Here is a 25,952-nt window from a genome sequence, read left to right as displayed (position 1 = left end):
ATCATCAGTCTTCACAATCTTGTACAGTTTGCACTGCGCGTTCCATACGAGTTATTTCAACATTGCAAAATTTCGTGGAATAACTATGTATATGATGGGGGAAATTTAAAAACTAAATTTCAAAGATTTTTATACGAAACGAGAGTAGTACGGAAGCTAGTGAAAGAAAATTTATTTTGTTTAACTGGTATATTCCTACTCCTCTCTATAACTCGAATTTCCTTTCGTGCCACAGATATAACTTTAATTTACCTAACAAAGCGCAACGGAGAACTTTGCATGAATAATCCGTGCATTTTATCATAAAATCACCGTTGAATAAAAACCATTCTCGCTCTAGTTTCCTCGAAACACCCGCTATATCTCGAGATACATCCAGCCTCGCCGAGATATCTGTCGTTGTTTTCACCTCCATCATGGACTTCTACGTTATACCAAGTTTCCAGCTTTAAAGTCTGAAAATTCTTTTAACGAGTATCTGCATTGTAAGAAAGGCACGGCTTTTAAGCTTCTCACTCGCTGGAGGTATTTCTTGGAACAGCAAGAAATTGCCTAGTTCTCGCGCTTAAATGCGCTTATTACGCTGTATTCCTCGAGAAAAATTTGAATTGGTCTTAAAAGGGAAAAGCGAAACTTATAGAGAAAGAAACGAACCGATGTCTGATCGGAGTAATTTTACACGAAATTTCATTGACAACTACCTTATGAGATAAAATAAACGAAGAAGAAACTCTAGTAGAATAATAAAGAAGTTTTTTCTTTGAATATTTAATTAATTATACCCGAGAAATATGCCAACAATTTAGAAAGCAACGAGATATTCTGAAATATTACTCCGTACATTTATCCTACTCTAATGTTTCGAAATATTTTTGGAATTTAGTTGAAATATTCAACAATTTTTCCTCATTGTCATGAACTAACGATCGGCTGATCAATTAGGTTGCTATGCCGTGGCATGATAATAACAGTAGCGGCCGAAAAGGAGAGTGGAAACAATGTAACACGTGTAACGCGTCAGATAGAGACGAAGACAAAGCGTGGCGCGGAACTAGCGTGCAGAATTACGAGAAGATCGCGTGCTAAACGATTCTCCTCTTTGACTAGCCCCTTCCTTTTCTCTCGTTCTTTCTCAGGCTCGTGGTTCTTCCTTTCGCACGACGGTTGTTACGTCATACCACAAAACGGTGGAAAACGACGCGAGAATGGAGGAACGCAAAGGGTGCAGATCGCGGCGATACGATTGATAATGAGCATTACATTGCAGGCACGTTGCCAAATATCGCGCGCGTGAACGAAATCGCGATCAGATCGTTGGAAAATTAATTTTCTGGGTCGGAGAATCGCGCCAGGGTCAAAGATTCACGAGGATATTGATAACTCGAAGGAGGAAAGTTAGTCGCAGACCTTCAAAGGTAATTTAATTCCGGCGCGTTTCTATACTTTGAAAGCCGTGGCAAGACGCGGGAAAGCGGGAAATAGCAGCGAAAAAGTAGTGGACTGAACGAGGCGACAGTGAAATATTTTTGCCTTTCCATCGACGGCGTAAGAATCGCGTGGAATTCACAAGAGAGAGAGAGAGTGCATGTGTTTCATTCATCACAACCTTAATGACCTCTCTGTTAAATTAATGTCCTGGGTTCTATCGAGACGCGCATGGGGCTCGTTTGACTGCCCGGGTTGGGTTATTAACATTAAACTCAACTTAGAAGAGCTGAAACACTTCTGAATACATTATTTATGCTTTATTAGTGACAGTCTTTCGAAAAGCAAAAAGATATTAATTGTTCGACAGAAATTTGTTACTTAATTTAGCTACGGTTTACGTATATAATGAAACATATTGTTCGGATCTGTGTTTTGACTTAACGAATACTCCATGTTTTTATTTTAATTTCATAGCCCGTGTATCGCATATTTACTATATCCCAGTTTGACAAAAGAGAGAAACACAATGTGCTCTGCGAAATGAGCATAAATCAATTTTATACCTTTCAAACCCGATGCATGGCACGTAAAACTCTTTAAAAACAATGGGCCAATGCGATGTTGTCTGCTATCAGCTACAGCTTTCCCTTTGTTGCTGCACAGATGATAACGCAGCAGGACTTGCGAAACCGAGCGAAATTTTTTACGGAGACCGTACGGATGGTGGCATATTTTTTATCTTGTACGTTTAACATTTTAGTAAATAAAACCAGCAGAGAATTATCTGACGACGCATTAAAATTTTCACAAACCGTGTAACATACCAATATAAAATCTATACAATTATTTCAACAGAATTTAAATTAAAAGACAATTGATTAGAGTATTTAAAAAGGTATCACATAGTCATCGGCTCGAAGAAATTTGGATGAAAGAGATGTTCGCGGACCACGTTTAGATCCGTGTATAGAAAAGCAAATCAGACTGCCCTACACTTTCTTCCGACTCGTTGCTCGTTAAAGCCACGTTTATCGATGCACGCAAATCAGGCTAGAACGTCAGACAAATGGTAATCGAGAAGCGTGATTAAAGTGATCGCACTTCTAATGGAGAGGAAAGTAGCAAATAAGAGACAAGAAGAAGCGAAACTTGCCTGTCAGTGATAGTCTAGAGTCTAGGGGCGGCGTCGTCTTTCGCCTTCCTTTTCCCTCTTATCCGTGATACATTGCATTCTACAGGGGCGGCCGCGCGAGCGTATAATGCACGCCGGCTTCTCGAAACCGAAAAAGGAAATAGACAAGACCCTTAACTGAAATCAGGAATGTGAAGCGGATGGTAGTTTAAAAGGATTCGCCTTGGTTGGCTCCTTGTCTCGGCTATTTTTTCCTCTTCCTGTCCAATAATCGCATTCTACTTGTTCCACTACCTCTGCCTTGACCCATTCCCAGTTAAACTACATCTATTTCTATGGTATACAGGAATGTATCTCTTTGCGTTTCCCCGCTGTACGCGCGAAACTTTTGAATACGGTGTATTGGATATTTACATAGCCTTCGTGGTCAGAAAACTATGTGCTACTGAGACGTGATCCGCATACAAATGGAACCTTGAATCTTTTATTCTTTCACCTTTCCCATATGTATTTCCTTGAACGCATAAGTGAAAAATAAATTTATCGCGATTCTTGCAATTTGCTAGATGTTTGCGATCGCACGATTTCGATGATCAACATGAACCAAATAAATATTATATTAATTCCTTCGTTTTTATTCGTAATAAATACGTATTCTGTGAAATTACGGAGTACTGAATATTGCAGAATCCTTTCCCAGATGTCAGGTAAATTTTATCAATATTTTATTCACATCACGTAATGAATATTCTCTCGAGTGTCCTATATCTATATCTATTTTAATATCTACTAAAAATATTTCTTTCTCAACATTTCTTTTATGGATATATCTATAGATATAAGTAATTACGAATCTCACTTAATCGACACTCTATAAAATACTCGAATTATCCTGATCTTTCTCTTTCTCCGTTCTCGTTTTGCCCGTAATTTAGAAACAACGAGGAAAGTTACAAGGACCGATAGCGAAGACATGTTACGGCACATAGATTCAACCTTTAAAGTTTACGGTCGTGTATCAGTAAAATTGTATCAATATCAGTCAGTTTCGATTTTTGTAACGATATCCCACGATACGTCGACAAGTGCCGCAACTGATACGGTTTGCGTGTAAGGATTCAATATCGTTCGATGGATTCAATTGCTTTAAAATGTTCCACGAAGAAAATTCCGAGATGATTGGAATATTATTTTTTATATAAACTTATAGAATCCAATGTTTCGTGTTACATGAAAAAGAGAATTAATAAAACGGCGTTTCATAAAGCAAAAACTTCTTCTAAATTTAATGCGTGTCGTCGCTGATAACGAGGAACGATAATTTAACTGGAAGTAATAAACGACAGTTACATGCGTATTTACAACCTGGCAAGACACTGCGTTTAACTACGTTTTTCCGTCTCACTTTGCTTCCCGTGCACCCGCGAAACTTTAAACAGCAACACGGGCTGTAGCTATGTCTACACGGGCACGCAATTAAAAAGAAGAAAACAAAAAAGCTTTTAGTGCGCAGTAAAAACCATAAAAGGAAAAGATTACACGGTGTAATTTCGTGCAGAGGGAAGAAACCAGTTTCGTTGGTACGCGGCAACAAAGTGTCACAAAAGGAAGTGTAAAAGCGCTTGTCCAGATTTAGAACCTCAATTAAGGCTATGGAGAAGGAGAATCAATGCAGAAACACCGAGTAATCCATCCACTTCCATGGACCGCGACAGTGACTTTTGTTCAAGTAGCATGAACAAGTAAATATAGAGATAGAAAAAGAGAGAAGAGAGAAAAAGACGAAAGTAAAAAAAAGGAGACAGAAATAAACGGGATGCTACACCATTGCCCATCGACTACTAACCTAGCGTTTCGTTTCTGAGGCTAGGAAACGAAGAAAAAGAAAGAAAGAAAAATAAACAGTCGAAGTTAGCGATCTTCGCGCATTTCTGTTTTGAATGTGTTCTATTATTCTATTCGGAAGGAAGCGTGGAAACTTTGCGCGATTAAAGTTCCTCCATTGTAGAAAGTTAATCGTGTGGAAAATGATTCCGTAAAAATCTCATTATTTTTTTCTTTCGTTTAACTTGCTTTAAGCGGTTTTATACATTTAACCGGTGTATTATCGGGATATGAAGAGAAAAATATCGTCCTTAACTATATACCGAATGAGGTTTATTTATGCGTACTTCATAGATTTATGTGCAATATATTAATTATTATTTTTGTGGTTTTGTTAATTGGTTCTAAATTTGTTAAAAATTTACAGACAAACGAGTCGAAGAAATTGTCGAGTCTTTAAAGTCTTAACTTTCTAATATATTTTATAACAAAAAAAAGAAAAAATAAAAATCTTGAGATCTGCTCCGACTGGCTACTGCTATTTAATAGATATGGTTCGTTATTCAAACTTTCCACGATCTAATCCATAATCTTCACGTCCCTATTGTTATATATTCCATCATTCAAGGATGTCGAAAGCGTCGAAACAGCCGATCGATCAATGCGATCATCCTTTTGTTCCGAATAAAAATCAACTATGATAAAAAACTTGGCACTTACCTTATCTAAGCGCTCCTCAGCCTCGAAAATCCCAGATCCGTGACACCCTCTACCGCTGTAGCACCGGTGACATTCTTATCCCTTCATTGGACGCACCTTCAACACCCTTAAACACTGCACGATGCCGCGCCGTTCACGTTGTATCACACAAGAATCACGTATCTGGTTAACTACGTTTCTCTGGCATGTCTCAATCCGCGTGCCTCAACGACGATCAAATTAAACACGCCCCCCCTCTCGAAAGCTATCCTGATTTTCCGGACCAAATAAACAATTTAAACGCGTCTTTGATCGACATACGACTTCTTTTGCTCACGAACCGGAACATCACTCATATTCGACGAGCAAAGATAACGGAAGAGCTCGATCGAAAAAATAAATCATATATAAATTTTTGCATAAAATCCGGCTCAACGATCAACCATGCTTTACGTTTGCTGTCATGCTCTGTTTAGGTTTTGTTTCGCGACGAGACTCAAGGAATTTACGACAATATAGAGCAGTGACACTCCTTAAGTGGTTGAAGGTCGACGACGAAGAAGTAGAACGAATGATCGCGGAGGCTGTCGCCGCGTTCAGCTGTCACGTTCAGCCGGTGAAAGAGTCGATCACGTGGCTTTTCGTACGCCTCGCCGTCACTCGCATCTAGCAACACCGTTACACCTTCTCGGCGATCCGTCGAGAACTGCGTTCACCACGGCTCCCCACCCGACGCTTTGGGGGCAGGACGCTCAACGTCGCTAGCTAGATACGACGCGCGGCGTCGCTCCGCCTCCACGTGCAACTACCTGCACCCCTCCGCCGTGGTGAGCCCTCCCGGCTTCTCTGCTCTTCTTCCTTGTCCGTTTTTGGCCGGTTTGCTTCACGCCGCTCTTCCCCTGTTCTCTTCGCGTCTGATCGTGCCACTTCACGCCGCACCTCTTCCTCAAGATGACCGGAGAACCCTTTTCCACGATAGAGCATCCCCTGTGACCATCGACACGCTTCTTCCGATCAAGTTTATTATAGTTAACGGATAAAAGCGATCAATATGTGCGAAGATCAGTGAGCTAGGAAAAAGAGAATAATTTTGTGGTTGATACTTCCTGTATGCTTGAGATGAACTTGAAGTGAGTATAATCGATTATGGGTTTTCATTTTGATTTGGTAATTGAGAATCGATAATTGGGATAAATGGATTGGTACTAGTGTAACGATCGGTGGTGTATAGTGATGGTAGATGAATAAAATACGATTTGAAAAATATGTATAGATGAAATTATGAAAAATTAACAGATATCGTTGAAAACACGTAGATTGTATAAAATATTTTTCAATGTGACACATAATCGTTAATTCCGACATGACTCGTAAGCATGAAAATGCTGAGAGGGATATTGTATCTCTGGAAGAACACCCCGTTTTTGGCAAGTGTGCAAATTCCGACAGATCCGTTACATATGTAAATTAGTGTTGCATACACGTTTTCTCTATTCACGAAACCATCGCAAGAAGAAACATCAAGCTTTCGCTATTTATTTCGAAACTCCAAACGAAACAACGAATAATACAACTTCATAGATACTTCTGTATGTACGAACGCTTGTAATATTATTTCTCATTTCGTGTAATAAATTAATTAATTAATTAAGATTAAACCTTACATCTGCTTCGTAAAGCGTGGTAGATGAAAATTGTTAATAATCCGATAAGGGATATCTGTTTGTTAAAATGAACTCCATTTTTAATACGTAGTACGCACAAAAGCAACTGTAACGCGTGTAATCGATGGAATGGCAATCTACTGTCCACTTCGTTAATGAAACAGATATAACGTTCGAAATGAGATGCAAATGGCCCAGGGTGTGGTTGAAATGCAGATACGAGCGGCGAAGTTTTTATTTACAACCCCTATAACGAGACCGACCAGCATAATGCGTTTTTTCGAATGGATCGGTCGTATTTCTCTTCGTTGTCGGATGTATTTCTCTTGTCACTTTCTCCCTTCCCCTTACGTTCCCCTTTTCCATTTATCAATCCCTAGCACGGTGATATTTTAAAGACTTAAAACAGCTGACGCACAGATTTGAAGTACTTCTGACGTAAACTCTCTTTAATTTTTTTACATCTGGTTAAGTCCAAGGAATTTCACTTTTCCATTGAATCGTGGACTTTAGAAGCACTATTTATCCTTTTTCCTTTCCCTAATCCTCTGTTTCGCGTGCCATTTTTTATAATGTGCCTGAAATTTTTATAATCTAGCGTTCATAAGAATCTTTGGGAAATATTCTATGAAAAAGCAAAAACTACTTATCCCCAGATAAAGAGATAATACTTATAATACAGAAACTTCGGCGTAGCCGTAAGCTATAGATGACTACAGAAAATGATGAAAAATTTAGTTTAAAGCATAAACGAGATAGCTTCCGAACCAAAAGCTTCGTCGTGTCTTACAGACGCTTTCCAAATTCTCGATTAAGGTTCAGTGATATTTGTCACCGTCCTCTATCTCTGAGATATCGATTCTGTGAAACGATAAACAGAGAATCAAACTAATCGTTGAATCTTTCGATCAAAGCGAGAAAAAAGGATCACGTGGTGCGGTGAGAGTCTTATTTGAGCATCTGTGTTACGATGAATTAGAGTTAAGACGCTATATCTGCCTTTTAAATAACGTACTACGATATTACCGTTTTCGCGTGACAAGGAAGGAATCGAACGGCGGATAATATTTGAGTTGTCGAGACCATCAAGTCTCGACACAGAAGAGATGAGGATGCAGGTTAAGTAAGTGGTTAGGAAGACGGCGTTGCCCAAAGTAATGGAATAAAAACACTCGACCTCGATGTTACCATGATTGATTTGGGCGGCATTATCTTTCACCTTCTCTTCTTGTCCGGCAAGTAGATGTGTCAAAAATTCCATTGAAAAACCCTTGTTTCTTCGTGTTTTATGGAAACAATAAATGTCCATCACCCAGGCATTATTTCCTGGCTTTAGTGATTTATCCTTCTCTTGTCTTTTACTTCGGATTACCAAATCCTGTTTATCAAAATGTATCCATAGCAATTAATCAAAGATCAAATAAAAATACTTGGATACCTATCATCCAACTTTCCAATTATTATTTTCTACGAAGCTAATGTATAAATAAAATCCATTACTTCCTAAAGTTGTCTAAAAAATTACTACAAAATATTCTGTAAGGCAAGATCGCCGACGAACGTGTAGAATGAAATACAGCTCTTAAAACTTTTATTTCTTAAAGAACGAAAATTAGTTAAAACGTATAACAGTGAAATGTAACGAACGTAGCGTCGCTGAAATTACGAGAATCAACTCATAGAATGTCGTAAAAGTAGAATGTTCGGTTTCATTAATGTGCACAATACCAAACGCATACGTAGGTGCTGGGAGATGGTAAGTAGTACGTGTTCCGCAGCCCTTTTATAGATCCGTGACTGCTTCCGATACCGTATACGCCGGACTGTAATTAGTCTGTAGGACTGGATCCAGCTTTCAATGGACCTTCAATGAGCGCTACTAATGACGACCGGATGACGCATCCGGAATGCCTGTTTAAATGATAGTATGCTAATTCAATGGCAAGCATTTCGTTTTTGCGCATATCGTGAAACACATCTGATTTCGTGTTTCAGTTAACACCGTACTTCCTCGTTGTCCCGTCTAACAATATGCATCGCGTGTGTAATCTATCCTAAGAGATACAAGAATTTCCTAATGTTAATACGTCGCCACGGTGAATCGATATTTCGATTATTATTTTTGTATAATGTGCTTGATATTTAACAATTTTTATTACATTTCTCAAATTCTATCGTTGATGCGCCGAATATAGCGAAATTTAAAAATTACGCAAAAACCTGAAGCCTGTGAACTTTCCGAATCGAAGAACTCTCAAGCAGAATTACATTATTTTTTACGACGCAACGGAATTCGATCATTCCTGTTCTATTTTCGATAACATGACAATGTTTGATCTAATACTAGGTTGGATTTACGTATAGAAGGTATAGGAAGCAGATCGGGGGCGAATGCGAATTCCTATGCGATCCCTGGTCGGGAAGGAGGACTGCGAAAGACACGAAAACGTAAACAGTGACTTAAATCACCGTACACGCCTCGAGGAAAGATCGAAATACGGTGTACGTCGGAAGGATACCTCGGCGAACGTGGCGGAATGATGAGGTGTCGCGCTAGAATAGACAAGGAGGACTTTCCGGTCCGCTATTCCATCCGATTCCGTAATCCATTCCGGATACCAACGGCGTTCTACTACTTTTTTCTCCTTTTTTTCTCCGTCGTCCTTCTTCAATCGGTCGGGAAAGGCGATCCAGGACAGGATACAGGACATCAGTCTTTTCTGTCTTCGCTACGTTCAGGGCTGCAGATTCCACCGAGAAATTCCACGCTCGATTCGTCCTCTTGCGTTCAATACAAGCGCCGCTCTCGGATTCGCCGCGTACTGTGTTCCGTTTTCCTTTCATGGACTCCCTTTCTTCCATCGTGCAATCCTCAACATTCAAATATTCCTTTACGTGGAAAGGGGATGAAGAAAGAAGGGAGTAATCCAAGTAAGACAGGACAAAGGAACGAAGAAGAAGAAAGAACGAATCGGACAACCAAACGAAGAGAAGAAGGGCGATGCGAGAAAGCAAAAGGAAACGAACAGGTGAAGGTGAATGGTAAAATGAAAATATGAAACGAACAAAACGACGACAGAGGTGGATCGTGCGACGGGAACGAAGAACTAAAATTAGAATAGAACCAGGACGGAGAGAGGGGCCATGGAAAGCGGTGGAAAATCGAAAAGGTGGTTAAACCGAGAAACGGTGAAACGAGTGAGAGAGCCGGGACAGCTACTTGCGAGAGGTTGGGTATACACCGGGCTCGCATTCCAAGCAGACTTGGTGAACCGGGTTCATTATTTTCTCGTTATAAGTTTCTACAACTCGAGCTTGTTGTCGTAACGCTGTTAACGCGGACGCGTCGCGAATTGTTAAAACGGCTGGCGAACGATCAGCGCGCGTATATATTCGGCGGCTTCCTTAAACCCCGTGTCACGCGCCGCCCTACCACTTCGTTCCTTTTCATCCTGGCCTCTACTCAACCGCCACTCTCATCCTCTAATACCCATTCCTCGCTCTACTCCCCCTTTATCCTCTTCTTTTTTCGTTTATTAATAAACGAGCCACTGTCACTTGCCCCTCTCTCTCTCTCTCTCTCTCTGCCTTTCTTTTCTTCAGTCTCTTTCCCTTCAGAGGCAGAGGATATTGGAAAAGGCAGAGGGAAGAACAAGAGAACGAAAGGAAAAGCTAGTAACGACACGACGAAAGGCCAGTACTCGTCTCGTTGTTCCTTTGCAATACCCAGCGGAATTATTGAACAACTCGGTGACTTGATGTGCTAACTCTAACTTCCTCTCGAACACGGCAAAGTGTTACCGTTGAAAGTGGAGCGCAGTCACGAGTATCGTGAGCGTCGTTCGTAAAGGATCGCAGCTGACGATGCCGCTTTAATGGTGATTTTAATTGTACCCTTTGATTTCAACACGTTCCGTACACTGTCGATTCCATGCGACCTCTACGCGATTTCTATCCCTTCTACCTTGCCAACATTAAAAAGTGACGATATTCACGGACGAGAGGATTGTTGCTCGAAAAACTAAGGTTTCTTGTTACTTCGTGTTACCTTTATACAAGTGTTCGGCTACTGTTTCAACATAATTTAAGGGCTAATTCTTGACGCCCAAATAAGATGAAAATCAAGAATAAAACATTATGTTTTCGGCTTTGTTTTCTTAGTTATTGACAATTAAAAATCGGCCAAAATATCGCCTGCACGCGAGCAAACCTCCTTACACGAACAAAGGAAGGTCAGCCTAAGCAGCGGGGCGCACAGCGATCCTCATCCGAACGACACATGAGCAGCAGCTTACCTCGTACAACTTGTAGAGAAGACTATGGTATTCAGAGACGTAAGCAACCCCGCGCGACGTTTTGCAAAAGAAATGATAGATTGAACGTTAAACCTACTTACTCGTGAAAAACCATAAGAACATATCGAAAACCGCTCTATGAAATTTGCGCGAGTTTTTGTTAGCCAAAATGTATACATTGGCAGAATTTTCAGACATGCAAAGTATTTTCAAAATAGACCAACGATTGTGGGATACCGGTACGTTAAATCATGTGAAATGCATGCAAGAAAATACAAGAAGAAAAATCTTTGCAAATGGATGAGTTAACTCACAGTAACTGAAAAACAATTTTTTTATTCTTGATTTTCTCCTTAAATTATGTTGAAACAGTAGCCGAACATCCTGTATACCAAGAAATGAAATAGGAGTGATACAGACATACCACCTATCTTTGTCATACGAGTAATATTAAAAACTTTAAACTCAAATCGTGATTCGAATAGCACTTACGGAAGATTAATTAAACCTCGCAGAACATTAGAGAAAGTAACGTTCTCGTTGCTTAGTTGCCAATCATTATGAAATTGGACTTTACGCCCTTTGATAATCTTCCCTACGTTCACCATTTAAAAGCTTTGGAAATTGAAGAAATTGACGAAAACTATAGAATGCGATAAATTGATGGTAGCCATTCGACGTTGGCGAAAGAGTTATAAACAAATCGTTGGAGAATTGAAAACGTTGAAATAGCAAGCCGGGCGTTCGATTCAGGCGGTGCAAATGAGTGGAGCGATATTAAAATCTACGCGGGCAACAGATGGGCTCGGATAGCTTTACGATGCTCGAGCCAATAACGAAAATCATTAAATTAGCTTTAACCGCCGGTGCACGGCGTACTGTTAACAGCGTACTAATTTTATTATTTAGTAGTAGCATAAAAATCCTGGAATTCCCTTCGTTACTTCTCCTGCCGACGCAATTCACAGGCTTTTAAAGTAATAAGTTCGTCCGTTTGACTATGTTTTATTTCGCTATTACGCTTACATGTGTATGTACCAACATTGTACGATATAACGTAAGCTTTCAAAACTACTCTTATCTTTGCACAAGTGTACATTCAAGAAAGAATTGCATAGTAGTAAATATAATGTATATCTTACCTTGTTTGTGCAAAAATTCACAGCAACGAAGGATATTTTTTCTTAAAAAACATGATTAATGGGTTTTCACGACATGCACGCGTTCAAAGTTTGACATGACAGCCATATTGCTTTTAACGCTACCAGAAGCGTGGAGTTGGCGCCAATTTTCATTTACCGAACATCGGTAACGTGACGTCCTACAAAATTTTATACGTATTTGATCTGTAACTGGCGTGTACCTCGTGCGTACTGCCTAATGGATCAATATCGCACAAATAATATTCGAATTCATTCAATTTAAGAAGATGGCACTACTGGATTCGCTTAATGCTCAGAGCTGAATGTGTACAGTCAGTCCTATTCTTATCATCTTAACATTGACTTCTAAGTTTGTGAATCGTTGGAAAAGGGAAAATTCATAAAAATTCTTCACACGTAACTTGAAAACAGATTTTATTTGTTTCTGTATAAATATAGCAGATAAGTAGATAAATAGATCATAGTCATATACGTCATATATAATCATAATCATAACAAAGTGTATATATAACATATAATTGTTACATCATGAGATTCATTACGCACATTCGATTCATGTTAATATTGTTTATTTGTAAGTATTTTTATTTATCACACATTCGAATGAAGATAATGTTATCGTGGAAAATGTCACTTTCTCACTTCTATCTTCGAGAAAAGTGCACGCGCTCTATTCAAAGTGTCTTAGTCCTTGAACGCCAAAAATATAAAAGAAATATACTTATATTTGATAGACATAAGAATAATGTGTTTATTCAAGTGCTCCTTACGCTCTACTATGAAAATCGTGCGATGTACTTTAAGTGTTAAATATAAATCGTCTTACACGTTAGTATTTAAAAATTATTCGTGAGATTTAATATGATTACGGCTAACGCTAACTCAATTCTTGAAATACAATAGAATCTTATGGTAAAAGCGCAAACTGTACTTCGATCACAGACGTACATACATACATATAATATAAATCAAATACGATAAAAATTTGAAAAATTTTTGAAGTTTATAACGAAAAAAGTTTAGCCTATATAAAAAAATAAAAAAATTTATGTATAATAAAGTGGTTTTATTGCAAAAGTAATAATGTCCCTGCATACGGCGCGTATGTATTATATTACTATTGCTGTTGCACGTAGTCATACAGCAACACAAGCAGTTTCGTTTCAAATATAAAACTCTATTCCCGCTTATTACTATTATTTTATTCTGTTTGTTTAACATCAAATAATGATGTTCATACTATTTACATTCCAATATTTAACCGATTACTTCATCTTTAAAACGTAATATATTTCATTCCCTTTCTTAAATATCCTAACTAAAACATTTTCCACGATATACACAATTAAATTTAAGAAATATATATTAACATTTCTACATTTAATTAATTTCGTTACTAATATTTAGAAATATGTTACCACCGACATACGTCGAAGGTTTTCATGATTTGGAAGCCGTTAAGGCTATGGAATATAGACCTTTCGGCAAAACCGGATTGATGGTCAGCAAATTATCATTTGGTGGCGGACCGCTTGGTTGTCATTATGGGTTGGTACTTAATTTTTATTCAAAATTTGTTATTCCATACATAACATAAGCTTTAATATTTATAATAAAATTATGAGAAAATGTTTTTATAAATATTTTTAAAATTTAATATTACGATAATTTCATACTTTCATATGTTGATACGGCGACAGTACGTATGATGAAGGTCAAGCAATTGAAGCGATACGTCAAGGAATAAAACAGGGGATCAATTACATTGATACCGCACCATGGTATGGTCAAGGTCGCTCCGAAACTACTATTGGAAAAGTATTCTTTTTTGCATATTATAATACACATATTAAACATATATCTTTTTCTAATTTATTTAATTTTTACTTAATGTTTAATGCTTATTTAATGTATCTAGGCACTGAAAGGCATTCCACGTAAAGCATATTATATCGCGACAAAAGTCGGACGATATGAATTAAATTACGAAAATATGTTCAATTTTTCCAAAGAAAAAACTAGAAGTAGTTTCCTTGAAAGCTTGCAACTTTTGGGTTTGGATTATGTTGATGTCATCCAAGTAAGAACCATCAACTTTTTATGGTTTGTGTTATTTATCAATTAGTTACATGTATTTCTTATAGGTTCATGATATCGAATTTGCACCAAGTTTAGACATAGTAATTACACAAACCTTACCAGAACTGTCAAGACAAGTTGCAGAGGGCAAGGCAAAGCACATTGGTATCACTGGATATCCAATATCCATTTTGAAGGAATGTATTGAGAAAAGTAATATTAAAATTTCTTGCGTACTGAGTTATTCAAGGCATACGCTAATAGATAATACTTTGTCTGAATATATTCCATTTTTCAAGGTAGAATTTCGCAGTGAATTAAATATCCATATTTCTCAGAATAATACTTATTAACAGTTTAAACAAATGTACCAATTTTTTAGGCACATAATATTGGTATAATTAATGCTTCTGCACCATGTATGGGACTTCTAACTAATAAGGGTGCACCAACTTGGCATCCCAGTTCAGAACAAACGAAAGAAGTATGTGCAGATGCTGCTGCATATTGTAAGGTATATAAATTTGAAACATTAACATAATATACATTTGTATTGGAGAATACTTTATTTATGACATAATGAGAACTTATCTTTGCAGGATCATGATATAGAATTAGCCAAGTTAGCATTATGGTATTCTATGCAATGCAAAGATATTGCTACATATTTAGTTGGAATGCAAAATTTAAAAGAACTGCAGATAAACCTTGATGTTGTTAAAAATGGAATTACAGATAAGGAAAAAAATGTGCTTCAAGAAATTCAGGAAAAGTAAGTATAACATCAAAATAGCTAGTTTTTAATTACTAACAGTACAGTGGGAAGACGTTTTCTTATTTTATATTACTTTATTTCCTTACATAATTTAACAAACAAACCACGTTATAACATTTTACTAATAACATATATAAAAGTTTTTAGCAAAAAAGGAATTCTTTTATCATACTTCAACTTATGAAAACAAATATAATATATATAAAGTTATATGTACAATTATGCCATGTAATATATGTAGTAGTAAATTTTAAAAAATTATATTTTGTATGCCATATTAAATTAGTTAATACTATTTTATGAGTGATTCATTCTAGGGATAGGGCAATGTATTCTATAAAATTACATGTTTATTATCTTGGATATAAAAATTTTAATTAAATTAATTTCACAAAATAATTAGAAGAAATATTTGTGTTGTAGTAGTCGTCTTGTAGTAATTATTTTGTGGTAGTAATAATCAATTTTTTTTATATGGATTATTATGTTTTTATAAACCATAAACTCACATATTTAAAAAATCATACATTGTGTTCCATGTGCCAATAGTCCCCGTTCTCAAAGATTTTTAAAGTATCTGATCTGACATGGGATTACATTCTATCTACTATATTTCTGTGATAAATAAGTACCTATTATACTTAAGTTGATATGAATTTGGTAAGTTGTCAATTATTAAAACAAGAGTTCTCGCTTAATAAATCATTTGGACTCATAACAATAAGGCAATGGTTAATTGACAATACATGAAATAATTCAATTATACTTATGTCCAAAATTTAAAAAATTCAGAAACAGAAATTAGAGATTTCTTCTTATAATAAAAAAATATAACATGATCATTCTTTTCATTCCAGGTATTTATGTAAAATAACAGAGAAACATTGGGAAAACAAAGAACTTCAAGCATACTGGGAATATATGAAAAAATAAGAGAAATATATTTTTTTGCACATAATATCATTATACTGTTAATATCATTTTCTATAATATGTTAAATGTTAATATACATAATAAATTTTTTACAAAAACTATATTTTTAGTATAGTTAACTTTATATAACACAAATATTTTAATAAACTAAACTATAAATGCAATCTTTAGATATGTTTCGGAAGATATGGTCACAGACTAAAAAATTTATAAAAATCTGGTTGTGTATTTAAAAAAATATCAGATCTAATTCTTTCTTTTTAGATTTAATTCTTCTAGATCTAATTCTAAATTCTTATTTATTAAGCATTGATCTAGTGTAAACTACAGGCAGATAATCAGCTTCACCAGGTTTAATTTGATATGTCAATTCATACATTAACACAGTTATAAGTGAGCCCAAAATTGGTTTGTGGTACATTTGTTGCAATTCGAAACCTTTCTTAAGAGATAGCTCTCTCCCACCATCTGTATATTCTGAGGCAACAAGATTAGCACAACTGTATCCTTCATTAATAGCAAACTGCACAGCAACATTTATAAGGCATGAAGCTATTCCTTTTCTTCTATATCGCTCATGTACATAGAGCCTTTTGATCCATGCACCTTTATCTAATCTATAGCTTTTACACAAAGCAACAGTTCCTACAATCTTCTTAATCTGAGATGAAATGTCAATGTTTGAATCACGAAATTGTTGTTCTGTCATTATGGTATAATGTACATTCTTTGGATTATGTGTCATTAGGTAAGGTTCAAATGCTTCAGCAACCCAAAAGCATGAAAAGGCATTAGACATATAAATCCTGTTATAATAAATGCAGAAGTTTTTATGTTGATATTTACTTTTATCTGAAATACTTTGTTTTCATAACAAAAATTTCATACAATACTATATTAATACATTTTAATTATGGAAAGGACTATAGTTTTAATACTAACGTCTTAACATTAGCATAAAATAATACATACATATAAAAAGTTTTTACCTTGGTATATTAGAAACTTCTTCATTAACTTCTATAGTTTTCGCAGTGAAAGCTATATAAGTTCCAACATATACCAAAAAAATGACGAGAGGAATAACTAAAATGCAAACTGTCAAGGGCAATCCAAAAAAAATAAACATTATAGCGGCAAACAATATCATTAATTGAAAAGTTAATTCTTTAAATACAATTCCCAAAAACGTCGAACTTAGAGAAGACATTACGCCCGCTTTCACTAACTCCTTACAATTAATTTCATCGCCTGGCTTATAACTTCGTACTACTATAATGTGATTCATGTTGGAAAACAATTATCTTACTCTTTACAACTTTTATACATAATTAACGAACGAAATGCAATAAATTAAGATATTGCGAGGTTATATTTTCGATATGTTCGCCATCTGCAGCTAATACAAATATCAAATTACTAATTTGCTCTCAAGTATGTGTATATATATATATGTTAATATCTGATTAACATTAAGCATTTCCTTATTTAATATATAAGGGGTCGGTAAATACTTGTTTGCTCGTTAACAAGCTTTCTATAATAAAATCAGTCATTAATAACCTAATGAACTTTTTCTAGATATATGTACTGAGTTACTCCATAGATTACATAATAAATGATATAATTATAAAATTTCTGGCAACATTTTTTAATGTAAATATAATGTAAATTATCAAATCTTCGGTAAGAATATACGCTTCTTTCATTAAACTTACTGATTATTGATGAATATATGAATACACGCCTTAAAGTTATCTGGAAGTGGGAGAGTCAGCGTTCAGCCATTGCTACTCTGGTCTAAAGACGCGTTGTATGTGAATGGTCTTCTGTACTTTGTCTAATTATTTCATTAACGAAATTATTGTTTTCTCATTCAATATCTTCTGAAGTAGATATCTAATAAAACGGTGATAATCATGAGTGAGCGGCCGAGTAATGGTGAATACAAGTATCAAAGGGAAGAAAATGCCGATTCGAAGGTAAGAACATCGTCGGAAAAGGAACGTGATGAAAAGGAACATCAGGTTGACAAAGCCGGGGAATATGTCCGGGAGCTTTTGCAAGAAAAAGTTGAATTGGATTCGCAAAAATGGCCTAATGCAACCAGATTAATTGATCAAGGTGAATGTGAATATTGCTCTATCATCAGTAGTCATTGTTTTTAAATCATCTTTATTATTTTTAATGGCCGTGTTTGTTTTTTTGCTGTTTGTATATTTATTTTTGTAATTTACTAGCATAACTGTTTGTACACGATTTGTCGGTTTTATTACTTCAAAGTCGAACTGAATAAAATATTTAAGGTTAGATTCTCATGTAAGCGAAAAACAGTTTGCACTTTGTTATTTAATTTTTCTAACATTGTTTCGAATATATTACTAATTCTGTGCACAAATTATATCACATTTGTTAATGCAATAAACAATAATTAAAAGGAAACATCAAACTTTTCCGTAATAAATAAATTTCAGGAAATACAAACGTATTTAGTTTAAAGAATCAATATTAATATGTATGTAAACCTATGTTATGAACCATTTACGTATTTTTATATTGTTTTAGTATACAGATTAATTTCTTTAACACCTGTATATTATGAGTATATAACTTTAAACATCTATTAAAGAAAAATGTATTAATAATTTATGAATATATAAATAAATTGATATATATTTTATAACTTATTACAATTTTTAGTATTTTTCATTCTAATTTGTAATGCAGATTAATGAATATTAATAACTGTATATGTGCTTATATCAATAAATTTCTGATTACAGCAACAAAGAATAAAAAATACGTTTTTACTATCATTTATTTTTAAATCTGTATTTATTATTATCATAGAATAAAAAATAATTGCTTTGTTCTATAGAAATTCAAAAAACTCAAGCTATTGGAAAACCAGTTAGAGATCTTAAATATGTGGATATTTATCGCGAAAAACCAATTCGGGTGTCAGTTAAAGTACTGGTACCGGTTCGGGAACATCCAAAGGTAGTAATCATACTTTGTTATAAGTATCCCTAATTTAAATAAATATATGAATGAAATTATATCTTGAAATTATATACAGTTCAATTTTGTGGGAAAATTACTGGGACCAAAAGGTAATTCTATGAAACGTTTACAAGAAGAAACTATGTGTAAAATGGCTGTACTAGGAAGAGGATCTATGAAAGATCGTCAAAAAGTAATTTTGTATTAAAAATGCTGAATTTTGAATTTTCATTTGACTTAGTTTTTTGTTTACATATATATTTATTTTTGCTTGAAGTTATTATTAATATAAAGTTATTATCCCTCTATAAAATTCTTCGTCAACTTACTCTAATATAGGAGGAAGAATGTCGTATGTCTTTGGATCCAAAATACGCACACCTTTCGGACGACCTTCATGTGGAAATAACAGCACTTGCACCTCCGGCGGAGGCTTATGCTCGTATTGCATTTGCGTTGGCTGAAGTTCGGAAATATCTTATTCCCGATAACAACGACAACATACGCCAAGAGCAAATGCGCGAAATGGAAATGAGCATGACAGATGATCCAACAAGTGGTGATGATAGAAGGCCCTCTGTCAGAGGAGTACCAGGTGCTGGAGGAATATTAAGACCAACCACAAGACCAACGATGCCACGGTCTTCGCGAGGTAGTGATATTTTCTAATCACCAATCTTTTAGTAATGTCGTGTTAGAAAATTGTGTTCTACATATAATCTGCTTTCAATGTTAGAGTGAGCGAATTCATTTCAAAATATATGTTTTTTGAGCTTCGTCTATTTTAGCGGCAATACTTCCACCGCCTTCGAGCCGGGGACCAATCTCACGTCCTGTTTCAGCAAAAAGCAAAGTGTTCTCAATCCTAGATCGTGCAAGAGTTGCAATGGATCAAAGTTATGGGTAAGTTTTAAGTTAAATTAATTACCGTAATTAGGTGAATATTGTTATAAATTCATAATATTATGTAATATATAGTTATGAGACTGCTACTCCACCTCCAAGTAATCGTGTCGGATCTCATCATGATTACGATTATCACACATCAACGGGCAGTAGCAGCCGATACGGAGACCGACATTATACATCAACATCAGGGTAAGTATAATTCTATCAAAGTTAATTCATCGAAAATGTTCTTATCCGTTATAACTATTTTTCATGTTATACATTTACATTATCAATCCTATCCCTTAATGTCTCACTTGACATAAATAAATGAGGTAAATATCTCAAGCATTAAATATAACATAATAAAGTTTTATTAACAAGTATTATGATTACGTTATGCTGCTTTTCGTAACAACTTATAAAAGGTATATATGTATAGTACCAAAATAATTAAAATAATTGAATATTTTATTTAAATATTTAAAATAAAAAGATTACTAGAGTCGGGCGTACGCGTAATATTTCTAATCAATCATATCGCAATCATGAAGCCGTAGCAACGAACCTTTTATTTTATACTAGTATGCGGTTGTTTGTTCTCGAGATATCATTGTATCATATCATTTGATAAAATCCATAATAATTTCCAATTTCGTTATTTATAATGTTCTTGCATAATCAGATGTTTTTGTTACACATTATGACTGACCTATCACAACATTAACCCCTTCCCGTGCTTTAACGAGTCTGACTCGTGATGCAGATTTTGACCCAAACATGAATATCACGAGCCAGGCTCGTGAACAGATAGTCGGGCCAAACATGAATATCACGAGCCACGGTCGTGAACAAATAGCTTTACATCTGCCAGAGTGTTTTAGGAAATATCATACCATGGAGGTCTTTTAGAGTTGTAAGTATTTTCTTATAAGATATTGATTCAAGGTGAACATTTCTTATAATTGAATTTTTTGTTTATAACATGCTATTTATTTTTAGCCGTAATATTATTACATTGCTTAGGATAAAATCACATTTGAAGACTCTTGAATTTCTTGAATTGAAGTATCGTTTATTCATGAAATATAATTTTGAAACTGTCATCTATTACAAAATATAATATATTTATAATATCTATAAAAGGAAAAAGGATTAGAGTTTACTTCCACAACAGCAGTGTCGCGTAAAACTGACTATATCATAGGTATTTGAATCGCGGCTCGAATTGTGACTGTTCTTGAGCATCAGTCTGGTTTGTTTATCACGCTTTGACGCCTATTGCTTGGGCCCGAGTTTCGTCGAGCTATATGACACGGGGAGGGGTTAAGTCACGTGTGCTCAATTATGGAATCCAAGTCATCCTTTTCTTATTGCTACTGCGCAACAAACGTATTTTGTGGAAAAAAGTAGGTTACCCTGTTCGAAAGAAGTTTTGTTGCCATCCAATCCATCTTTTAAGTAGTACATTGGTACAGTCATTTCTTGACGGTTAAATTTACTTATTGATATGACCCAAAATGCATTTTCAAGAGCGCTGCTTTCTTTCAGAGTATATTGCAAATGTCTTATAGCACAATGATTTTTAAAAATAATATTTGTTTCTTTGCACACATTAAAGCTCTACTCATTTCCACAATACGATAACTAATATTTGTTCTCGTCTCAATCTTTTTTTTTCATCATCCTTCTAAAGTTCCACATCTTTTTCTGGAATGTGTGAAATGCAAACAAGGTTGAAATGATTTAGGTTCTTAATGTGTATTGTACTTTTATATATCATTTAGAGATGATATGTATCCTTCCTCGAGGTACACAACCTACGAATACGAAGACGAAGCTGTCCCACACTCGTCGCATAACTACTACGAAACATCAGAATATCCAGGTAACATGCTTCTCATTTTACATTGTTACTACTTTTTTTCTAGCATAAAAATATAACACGTAATTGTACAGAAATTATCATAAACATACACGCATGTGTGATATGTTGGAAATTAACATAATAGCAATGGGATTAAAACATTTTAATATATAAATTATACATAGGCAAATTTTTCCTGATTTATCATTCATAAAAATAAATATTTTGAATTGAACTAAATAAAAAATTGATAATATACAAATTTTAAATGGAAATATAAATACGGCCAAAGGTTTAAAAAACATTAATAATTGTTTCTTGTAATTTTTTGAACGATTTATTATAACAATTTCGTACTCACGATAAAATCCATAAGAATTAAGTAAAATAAGTTTCGTTGTTTTATACAAAAATCTAGAAATTCCATATTTCTCGCACAAAAAATAATACACGAATAAAAAGTTCAACAATATAAAGTGAAAATAATTTCCATCCACTATTTAAAATCAAACTATATTTTTTCGAAATCGAACTTAAAGATTTTCCTATAATATCCTAAATATTAGAGCATACCCTCAACAGACACGGGATGCCTTCACATAACAATGTGTGATGTTAACTGAATTATTCATCAGCTCATTCGCAGCTATTTTCTTTTTAAAACATTTAAAATAACATAATGCTCTCGCTTCGTGTAGTATATAGTTAGGAAATTATTCGATTAATATCATATACACATATACATCGTCGTGGTGCCCTTATTTAATAAAAATAATGCAAATAAATCACTCCATGAAATTCGCAGAGGAATCATCGAGCCGCGCATGGAAATCGTACAAGACGACAACGACATCGGGCTCAAGCTCGCGCTACCGCAACGCCCCGTATTCACGACCTTCCAAGTAAAAATCCATTAAAAGAATCATCCAAATATTTTCTTAATTTTATCTTGTCCAAACAATTCCTGGATTCTGAAGCGAAACAACGATCTTTCTTTTTTGACTGTATTGTTTCTCATAGCCCCAAACCATTGACGTATAATCTTCCTAACACACGGCAACTTACGATGCCGGCAATGCCAAAACCTAGTAACCGAGATCGTTCTTAAAAGAAAATGGAGGCACGCTGAGAGACTAACACGGTAAACGATATGCAGATGGCATTACAATATTTCATGGTATTGCGACGATAGAACCAAACGGGTATAATGTAACTGCCATTTCTCATCGATTTGTCGAGGGTTTGCCAAAGGAAATTTTCTACTAAATGGTATTAACAAAACTTTTGTCTATGATCACTATGTTTCATATATTCCTTCTTTGGAATAAAATTTATGTAGCAGAAAAAGAAAACTTTTACGTTCGTGAATAATTTGCTTGTTTTCTTCATTTCTACATAATAGAATTTTTTCCAGTCGTAGTGTAATAAAGCATTCACATGCTTTTCAGATGTAATTTTCATGGCTACTGGATAAGTACTAAAACTCGTAATACAATGAAAGCTGTAATCAAACTGTTTCCTTCAATTGCGTTTTTTATCGCGAACGATCGTACATAATATTCAGCCCGTAGACAGTTTGGTTTTCTATGAAAGCATTGAAAGATAGAGAAAGAGAGAAAAAATACCTTCCTTCAAATCCTTTCCCCTCCTGAAAAAAATGTCACGTCAGAGTGGAAGGCTAGAGGACCAAGAGGATCAGTGGAACGAGACACGTAAAATTGTCACATAAAAAAAAAGAAGGAAAAATGTCGGAGCTATGTCACATTTTTCGAGATGTCAAATTTCGTATCTTTTTATATAATTTCATTTTATATGCAAATTTTTAAGTTTTTTTCTTATCTTGTTTTGTTAATTGGTATAATGTATAATGAAGTTCATGACATGTAAATAACTGATTTTAGTTCTTAATTTATATATATATATATATAAAATTGTTTGTATATATATAAACACATACATATACATATATATATATAATCTTTTTATTTTTTAGATAGAATCTATTCTTTGGTTTTAATATATAATGCTTTTTAAATGTTGAAAAGTACATAGCTCAGACAGTCGTGTGCGTTATAATAAATAGTAATATGTCTAAAATAGAACAAAGTACAATATTGTAAATGATGTTCAGTGGCAGATGACCGTATATAAATTAATATTACATAAGTTACATATAATCATGTCATTATATAGTAATTCTTTTAATATTAATATGTATAGTATCTACGAGAAAAAAAATAATTAAAATGACGTGTGTTAGAAGCTTAAAATGACGTAAATAAATGTTAAACAAAAATATACGTGTATAGTAGCACGTTCCAAATATACGAAGTGAAAAATCGTGTAGCTTGTAAACATACAGTAGCCACAACATTACGAATAGAAAGAAAAAAATTGTGTAATCATATAGTATAAGGATACAAAAAAAAAAAAAAAACAAAGATAAAAAAACTGTGCGTAACTTATAAACATTTTTCCGTTTTTGAACGGAATTTAATCATTTCTGCTATACATATATCTATATATAATTCCCCTAAACTGAAATAAATAAGAAATGTAGCGCTATTATAATAAGCTACATTTCGAAGCTTTAAATCAAAATCTTAATTAATCAATAGTATTATAACTTGGACGAAAATAACGAAATGTTTTCAGATCTAACCCATAATATTAAATATCTTCAAAGATCCATAAAAAAATCTCATCAATATATTAGTAACTTTCATTTAATATGTTTACTTTAAATCAACCACGAAATGTTAATTAATGTTAAGAAATTTTGTCAAAAGAATATAATAAATCTAATTTAATTTTCCTTAAATATTTAAGTACATATGTTTCAATTACGATAATATAAGCGAGAATAAAAATTAAAAAATATTTGTTATATTCACTAAATGCCAATCGAATACGTGTTTAATTTGTATTAAACTGGATTTATCTTGCATATTATTTAAACTTTTATTAGCAATAAACTTATGAGAAATACAAAATAGCAGTGTCACTGTTGTTATATACTATTGTTATACATATTTTTAGCCTAAACTGATTGAAGTTTCGTTATGAAGTACTTAAAACATTTACTTCTAACATATCTTTTCATGTATCCCTCTCAGGTGTATAGAAGAATACGGAAGGTTGCGCGGGAACACGTTTTCATGGATTGAAATATTTTAATCCTATCCTATTTCTCTGTTCAGTGGACTTTGAAGTGCCTTGAAATCACGTGAGTATAATTTTATTATTGTAATATAACATTCTAATTAGTTTTAAAAGTACCTATAAAATGTAAAAGGTATAATTCAGTTTTATTTTTACAAACAATATAGCTGCTGATTTTATTTGCTTGCATAATGTTACCTCAAGATACTTAGACGATTTTTTATTCTTTATTGATGGAAATAAAACTAACATTTAGTGAGAAATAAATGAAGATTTTTATAACTTAATAGTTAAGGCATCAATTTATTTTTTAGCCTGCATGTTCAATTTGATTTGCTTCTTTTGTTAATTTCGTACTAAAATCTGAGATAGTAAGACTTTCTTTCAGGCAATGGAGTGTACGGACCATGCACAACATTGTGATTACATCAATCGAAGAAATAATGACATTTCCCTCTTAAGCACTGACCGGTATGGTAAAAATTAAGATATGTATTTTAAATATCTTTAAAATTCCACATCAATCCTTTTAGCACAGTAGACAAAATTTAAAAAGAATATATTTATTTAGTGTATTTTTGCGATGTCGTTGATTGTTAGAAAGTAGAATTAAAAATCATTAGTGATATATAAAATAGTTTGCGAAATACTCGTAGCAACTTTATTAGATCTTCCAATTCGATTAGATCCAATTAGTGTCAATAAATGTGATCTCTTGTTCTTTTACACATCTGATTTAAAATCTATACGGTAATATTTAATTAACTTAATATAAGTCATTTTTGAACCGGTCAAGCTTTAAGGTAAAAGGTATAACATAAGGTAAAACATTGTTAAATTTATTTCTATAATATTTTAGGAATATAAATTTAACTTTACGATTTTATAGTTAGTATAAATGTATATTATGTGGATATGTGCATCCGATACTTAAAATAAAAAGATTGAATCGAAAATAAATAGATCGAGCGTAAAGATCCAATGAATATTTAATTTTTATTTTGTAAGAGTCGTAAAAGTAATAAGTGTTGTTATTTTCT

At 34.1% G+C, this 25,952-nt stretch overlaps 4 protein-coding genes across 12 annotated transcripts in view; 2 read left to right on the top strand and 2 right to left on the bottom strand.

Annotated features, from left to right (window-relative positions):
- LOC138180717 (lachesin) overlaps positions 1 to 5,796 on the bottom strand; it is a 179,499-nt gene extending 173,703 nt beyond the window's left edge. For both annotated transcript variants that reach the window (XM_069114805.1, XM_069114806.1), the window contains exon 1: positions 5,105 to 5,796. The gene's annotated coding sequence lies outside the window, so the exon portion shown is untranslated. The remainder of the gene's footprint in view (positions 1 to 5,104) is intronic.
- Positions 5,797 to 12,478: 6,682 nt separating this feature from the next.
- Positions 12,479 to 16,093, top strand: LOC138181259 (uncharacterized). 3 transcript variants are annotated; one of them, XR_011173477.1, is made up of 9 exons: positions 12,665 to 13,033; positions 13,613 to 13,753; positions 13,906 to 14,023; positions 14,124 to 14,285; positions 14,350 to 14,583; positions 14,667 to 14,798; positions 14,884 to 15,056; positions 15,609 to 15,719; positions 15,917 to 16,093. XR_011173477.1 is itself a non-coding variant. In XM_069115979.1 (8 exons), exons 2-8 carry the CDS (start codon positions 13,617 to 13,619, stop codon positions 15,990 to 15,992), a joined length of 1,032 nt encoding a protein of 343 aa, XP_068972080.1. In that variant the 5' UTR covers positions 12,479 to 12,601; positions 13,613 to 13,616; the 3' UTR covers positions 15,993 to 16,093. The 3 variants fall into 3 exon arrangements, 2 of the variants coding, with proteins under 2 accessions (XP_068972080.1, XP_068972079.1); XM_069115979.1 differs by lacking the exons at positions 12,665 to 13,033; positions 15,609 to 15,719 and adding an exon at positions 12,479 to 12,601; XM_069115978.1 differs by lacking the exon at positions 15,609 to 15,719 and having other exon boundaries at positions 12,669 to 13,033.
- On the bottom strand, positions 16,085 to 17,850 carry LOC138181260 (N-acetyltransferase family 8 member 3). Of its 2 annotated transcripts, XM_069115982.1 has the most exons (3): positions 17,711 to 17,850; positions 16,982 to 17,391; positions 16,085 to 16,798 (listed from the first exon to the last, which is right to left on the bottom strand). In XM_069115982.1, the coding sequence occupies exons 2-3, from the start codon at positions 17,278 to 17,280 to the stop codon at positions 16,288 to 16,290; spliced, it is 810 nt and encodes a 269-aa protein (XP_068972083.1). In that variant the 5' UTR covers positions 17,281 to 17,391; positions 17,711 to 17,850; the 3' UTR covers positions 16,085 to 16,287. The 2 variants fall into 2 exon arrangements, with proteins under 2 accessions (XP_068972083.1, XP_068972082.1); XM_069115981.1 differs by lacking the exon at positions 17,711 to 17,850 and having other exon boundaries at positions 16,982 to 17,392.
- A 61-nt stretch (positions 17,851 to 17,911) lies between these two features.
- LOC138181256 (KH domain-containing, RNA-binding, signal transduction-associated protein 2) lies at positions 17,912 to 25,948 on the top strand. 5 transcript variants are annotated; one of them, XR_011173476.1, is made up of 9 exons: positions 17,912 to 18,116; positions 18,871 to 18,992; positions 19,072 to 19,188; positions 19,335 to 19,647; positions 19,769 to 19,898; positions 19,974 to 20,093; positions 21,671 to 21,771; positions 24,867 to 24,976; positions 25,301 to 25,948. XR_011173476.1 is itself a non-coding variant. In XM_069115977.1 (8 exons), exons 1-8 carry the CDS (start codon positions 17,912 to 17,914, stop codon positions 24,872 to 24,874), a joined length of 1,116 nt encoding a protein of 371 aa, XP_068972078.1. In that variant the 3' UTR covers positions 24,875 to 25,197. The 5 variants fall into 5 exon arrangements, 3 of the variants coding, with proteins under 3 accessions (XP_068972078.1, XP_068972077.1, XP_068972076.1); XR_011173475.1 differs by lacking the exon at positions 25,301 to 25,948 and adding an exon at positions 25,080 to 25,197; XM_069115977.1 differs by lacking the exon at positions 25,301 to 25,948 and having other exon boundaries at positions 24,867 to 25,197.
- The last annotated feature ends 4 nt before the right edge of the window (positions 25,949 to 25,952 follow it).

Source organism: Bombus flavifrons, chromosome 6 (genome assembly GCF_040668555.2).
Source record: "Bombus flavifrons isolate JBK064 chromosome 6, iyBomFlav1_principal, whole genome shotgun sequence".
Taxonomy (NCBI): domain Eukaryota; kingdom Metazoa; phylum Arthropoda; class Insecta; order Hymenoptera; family Apidae; genus Bombus; species Bombus flavifrons.
This window is presented reverse-complemented; position numbering and strand designations above follow the sequence as displayed.

What these genes read in the sequence shown, in the direction of transcription:
- LOC138181259 (XM_069115978.1), top strand. Translation starts at nt 12,951, where the DNA reads ATGTGTTTATTCAAGTGCTCCTTACGCTCTACTATGAAAATCGTGCGA. An exon ending in CCGCTTGGTTGTCATTATGG is followed by an intron (nt 13,754 to 13,905) that starts GTTGGTACTTAA and finishes ATACGGCGACAG; the next exon opens with TACGTATGATGAAGGTCAAG. An exon ending in CTTCAAGAAATTCAGGAAAA is followed by an intron (nt 15,057 to 15,916) that starts GTAAGTATAACA and finishes TTTTCATTCCAG; the next exon opens with GTATTTATGTAAAATAACAG.
- LOC138181260 (XM_069115982.1), bottom strand. Translation starts at nt 17,280, where the DNA reads ATGAATCACATTATAGTAGTACGAAGTTATAAGCCAGGCGATGAAATT. An exon ending in GAAGTTTCTAATATACCAAG is followed by an intron (nt 16,799 to 16,981) that starts GTAAAAACTTTT and finishes TTATTATAACAG; the next exon opens with GATTTATATGTCTAATGCCT.
- LOC138181256 (XM_069115975.1), top strand. Translation starts at nt 17,912, where the DNA reads ATGAGTGAGCGGCCGAGTAATGGTGAATACAAGTATCAAAGGGAAGAA. An exon ending in CGGTTCGGGAACATCCAAAG is followed by an intron (nt 18,993 to 19,071) that starts GTAGTAATCATA and finishes AATTATATACAG; the next exon opens with TTCAATTTTGTGGGAAAATT. An exon ending in CATTATACATCAACATCAGG is followed by an intron (nt 20,094 to 21,670) that starts GTAAGTATAATT and finishes TATATCATTTAG; the next exon opens with AGATGATATGTATCCTTCCT.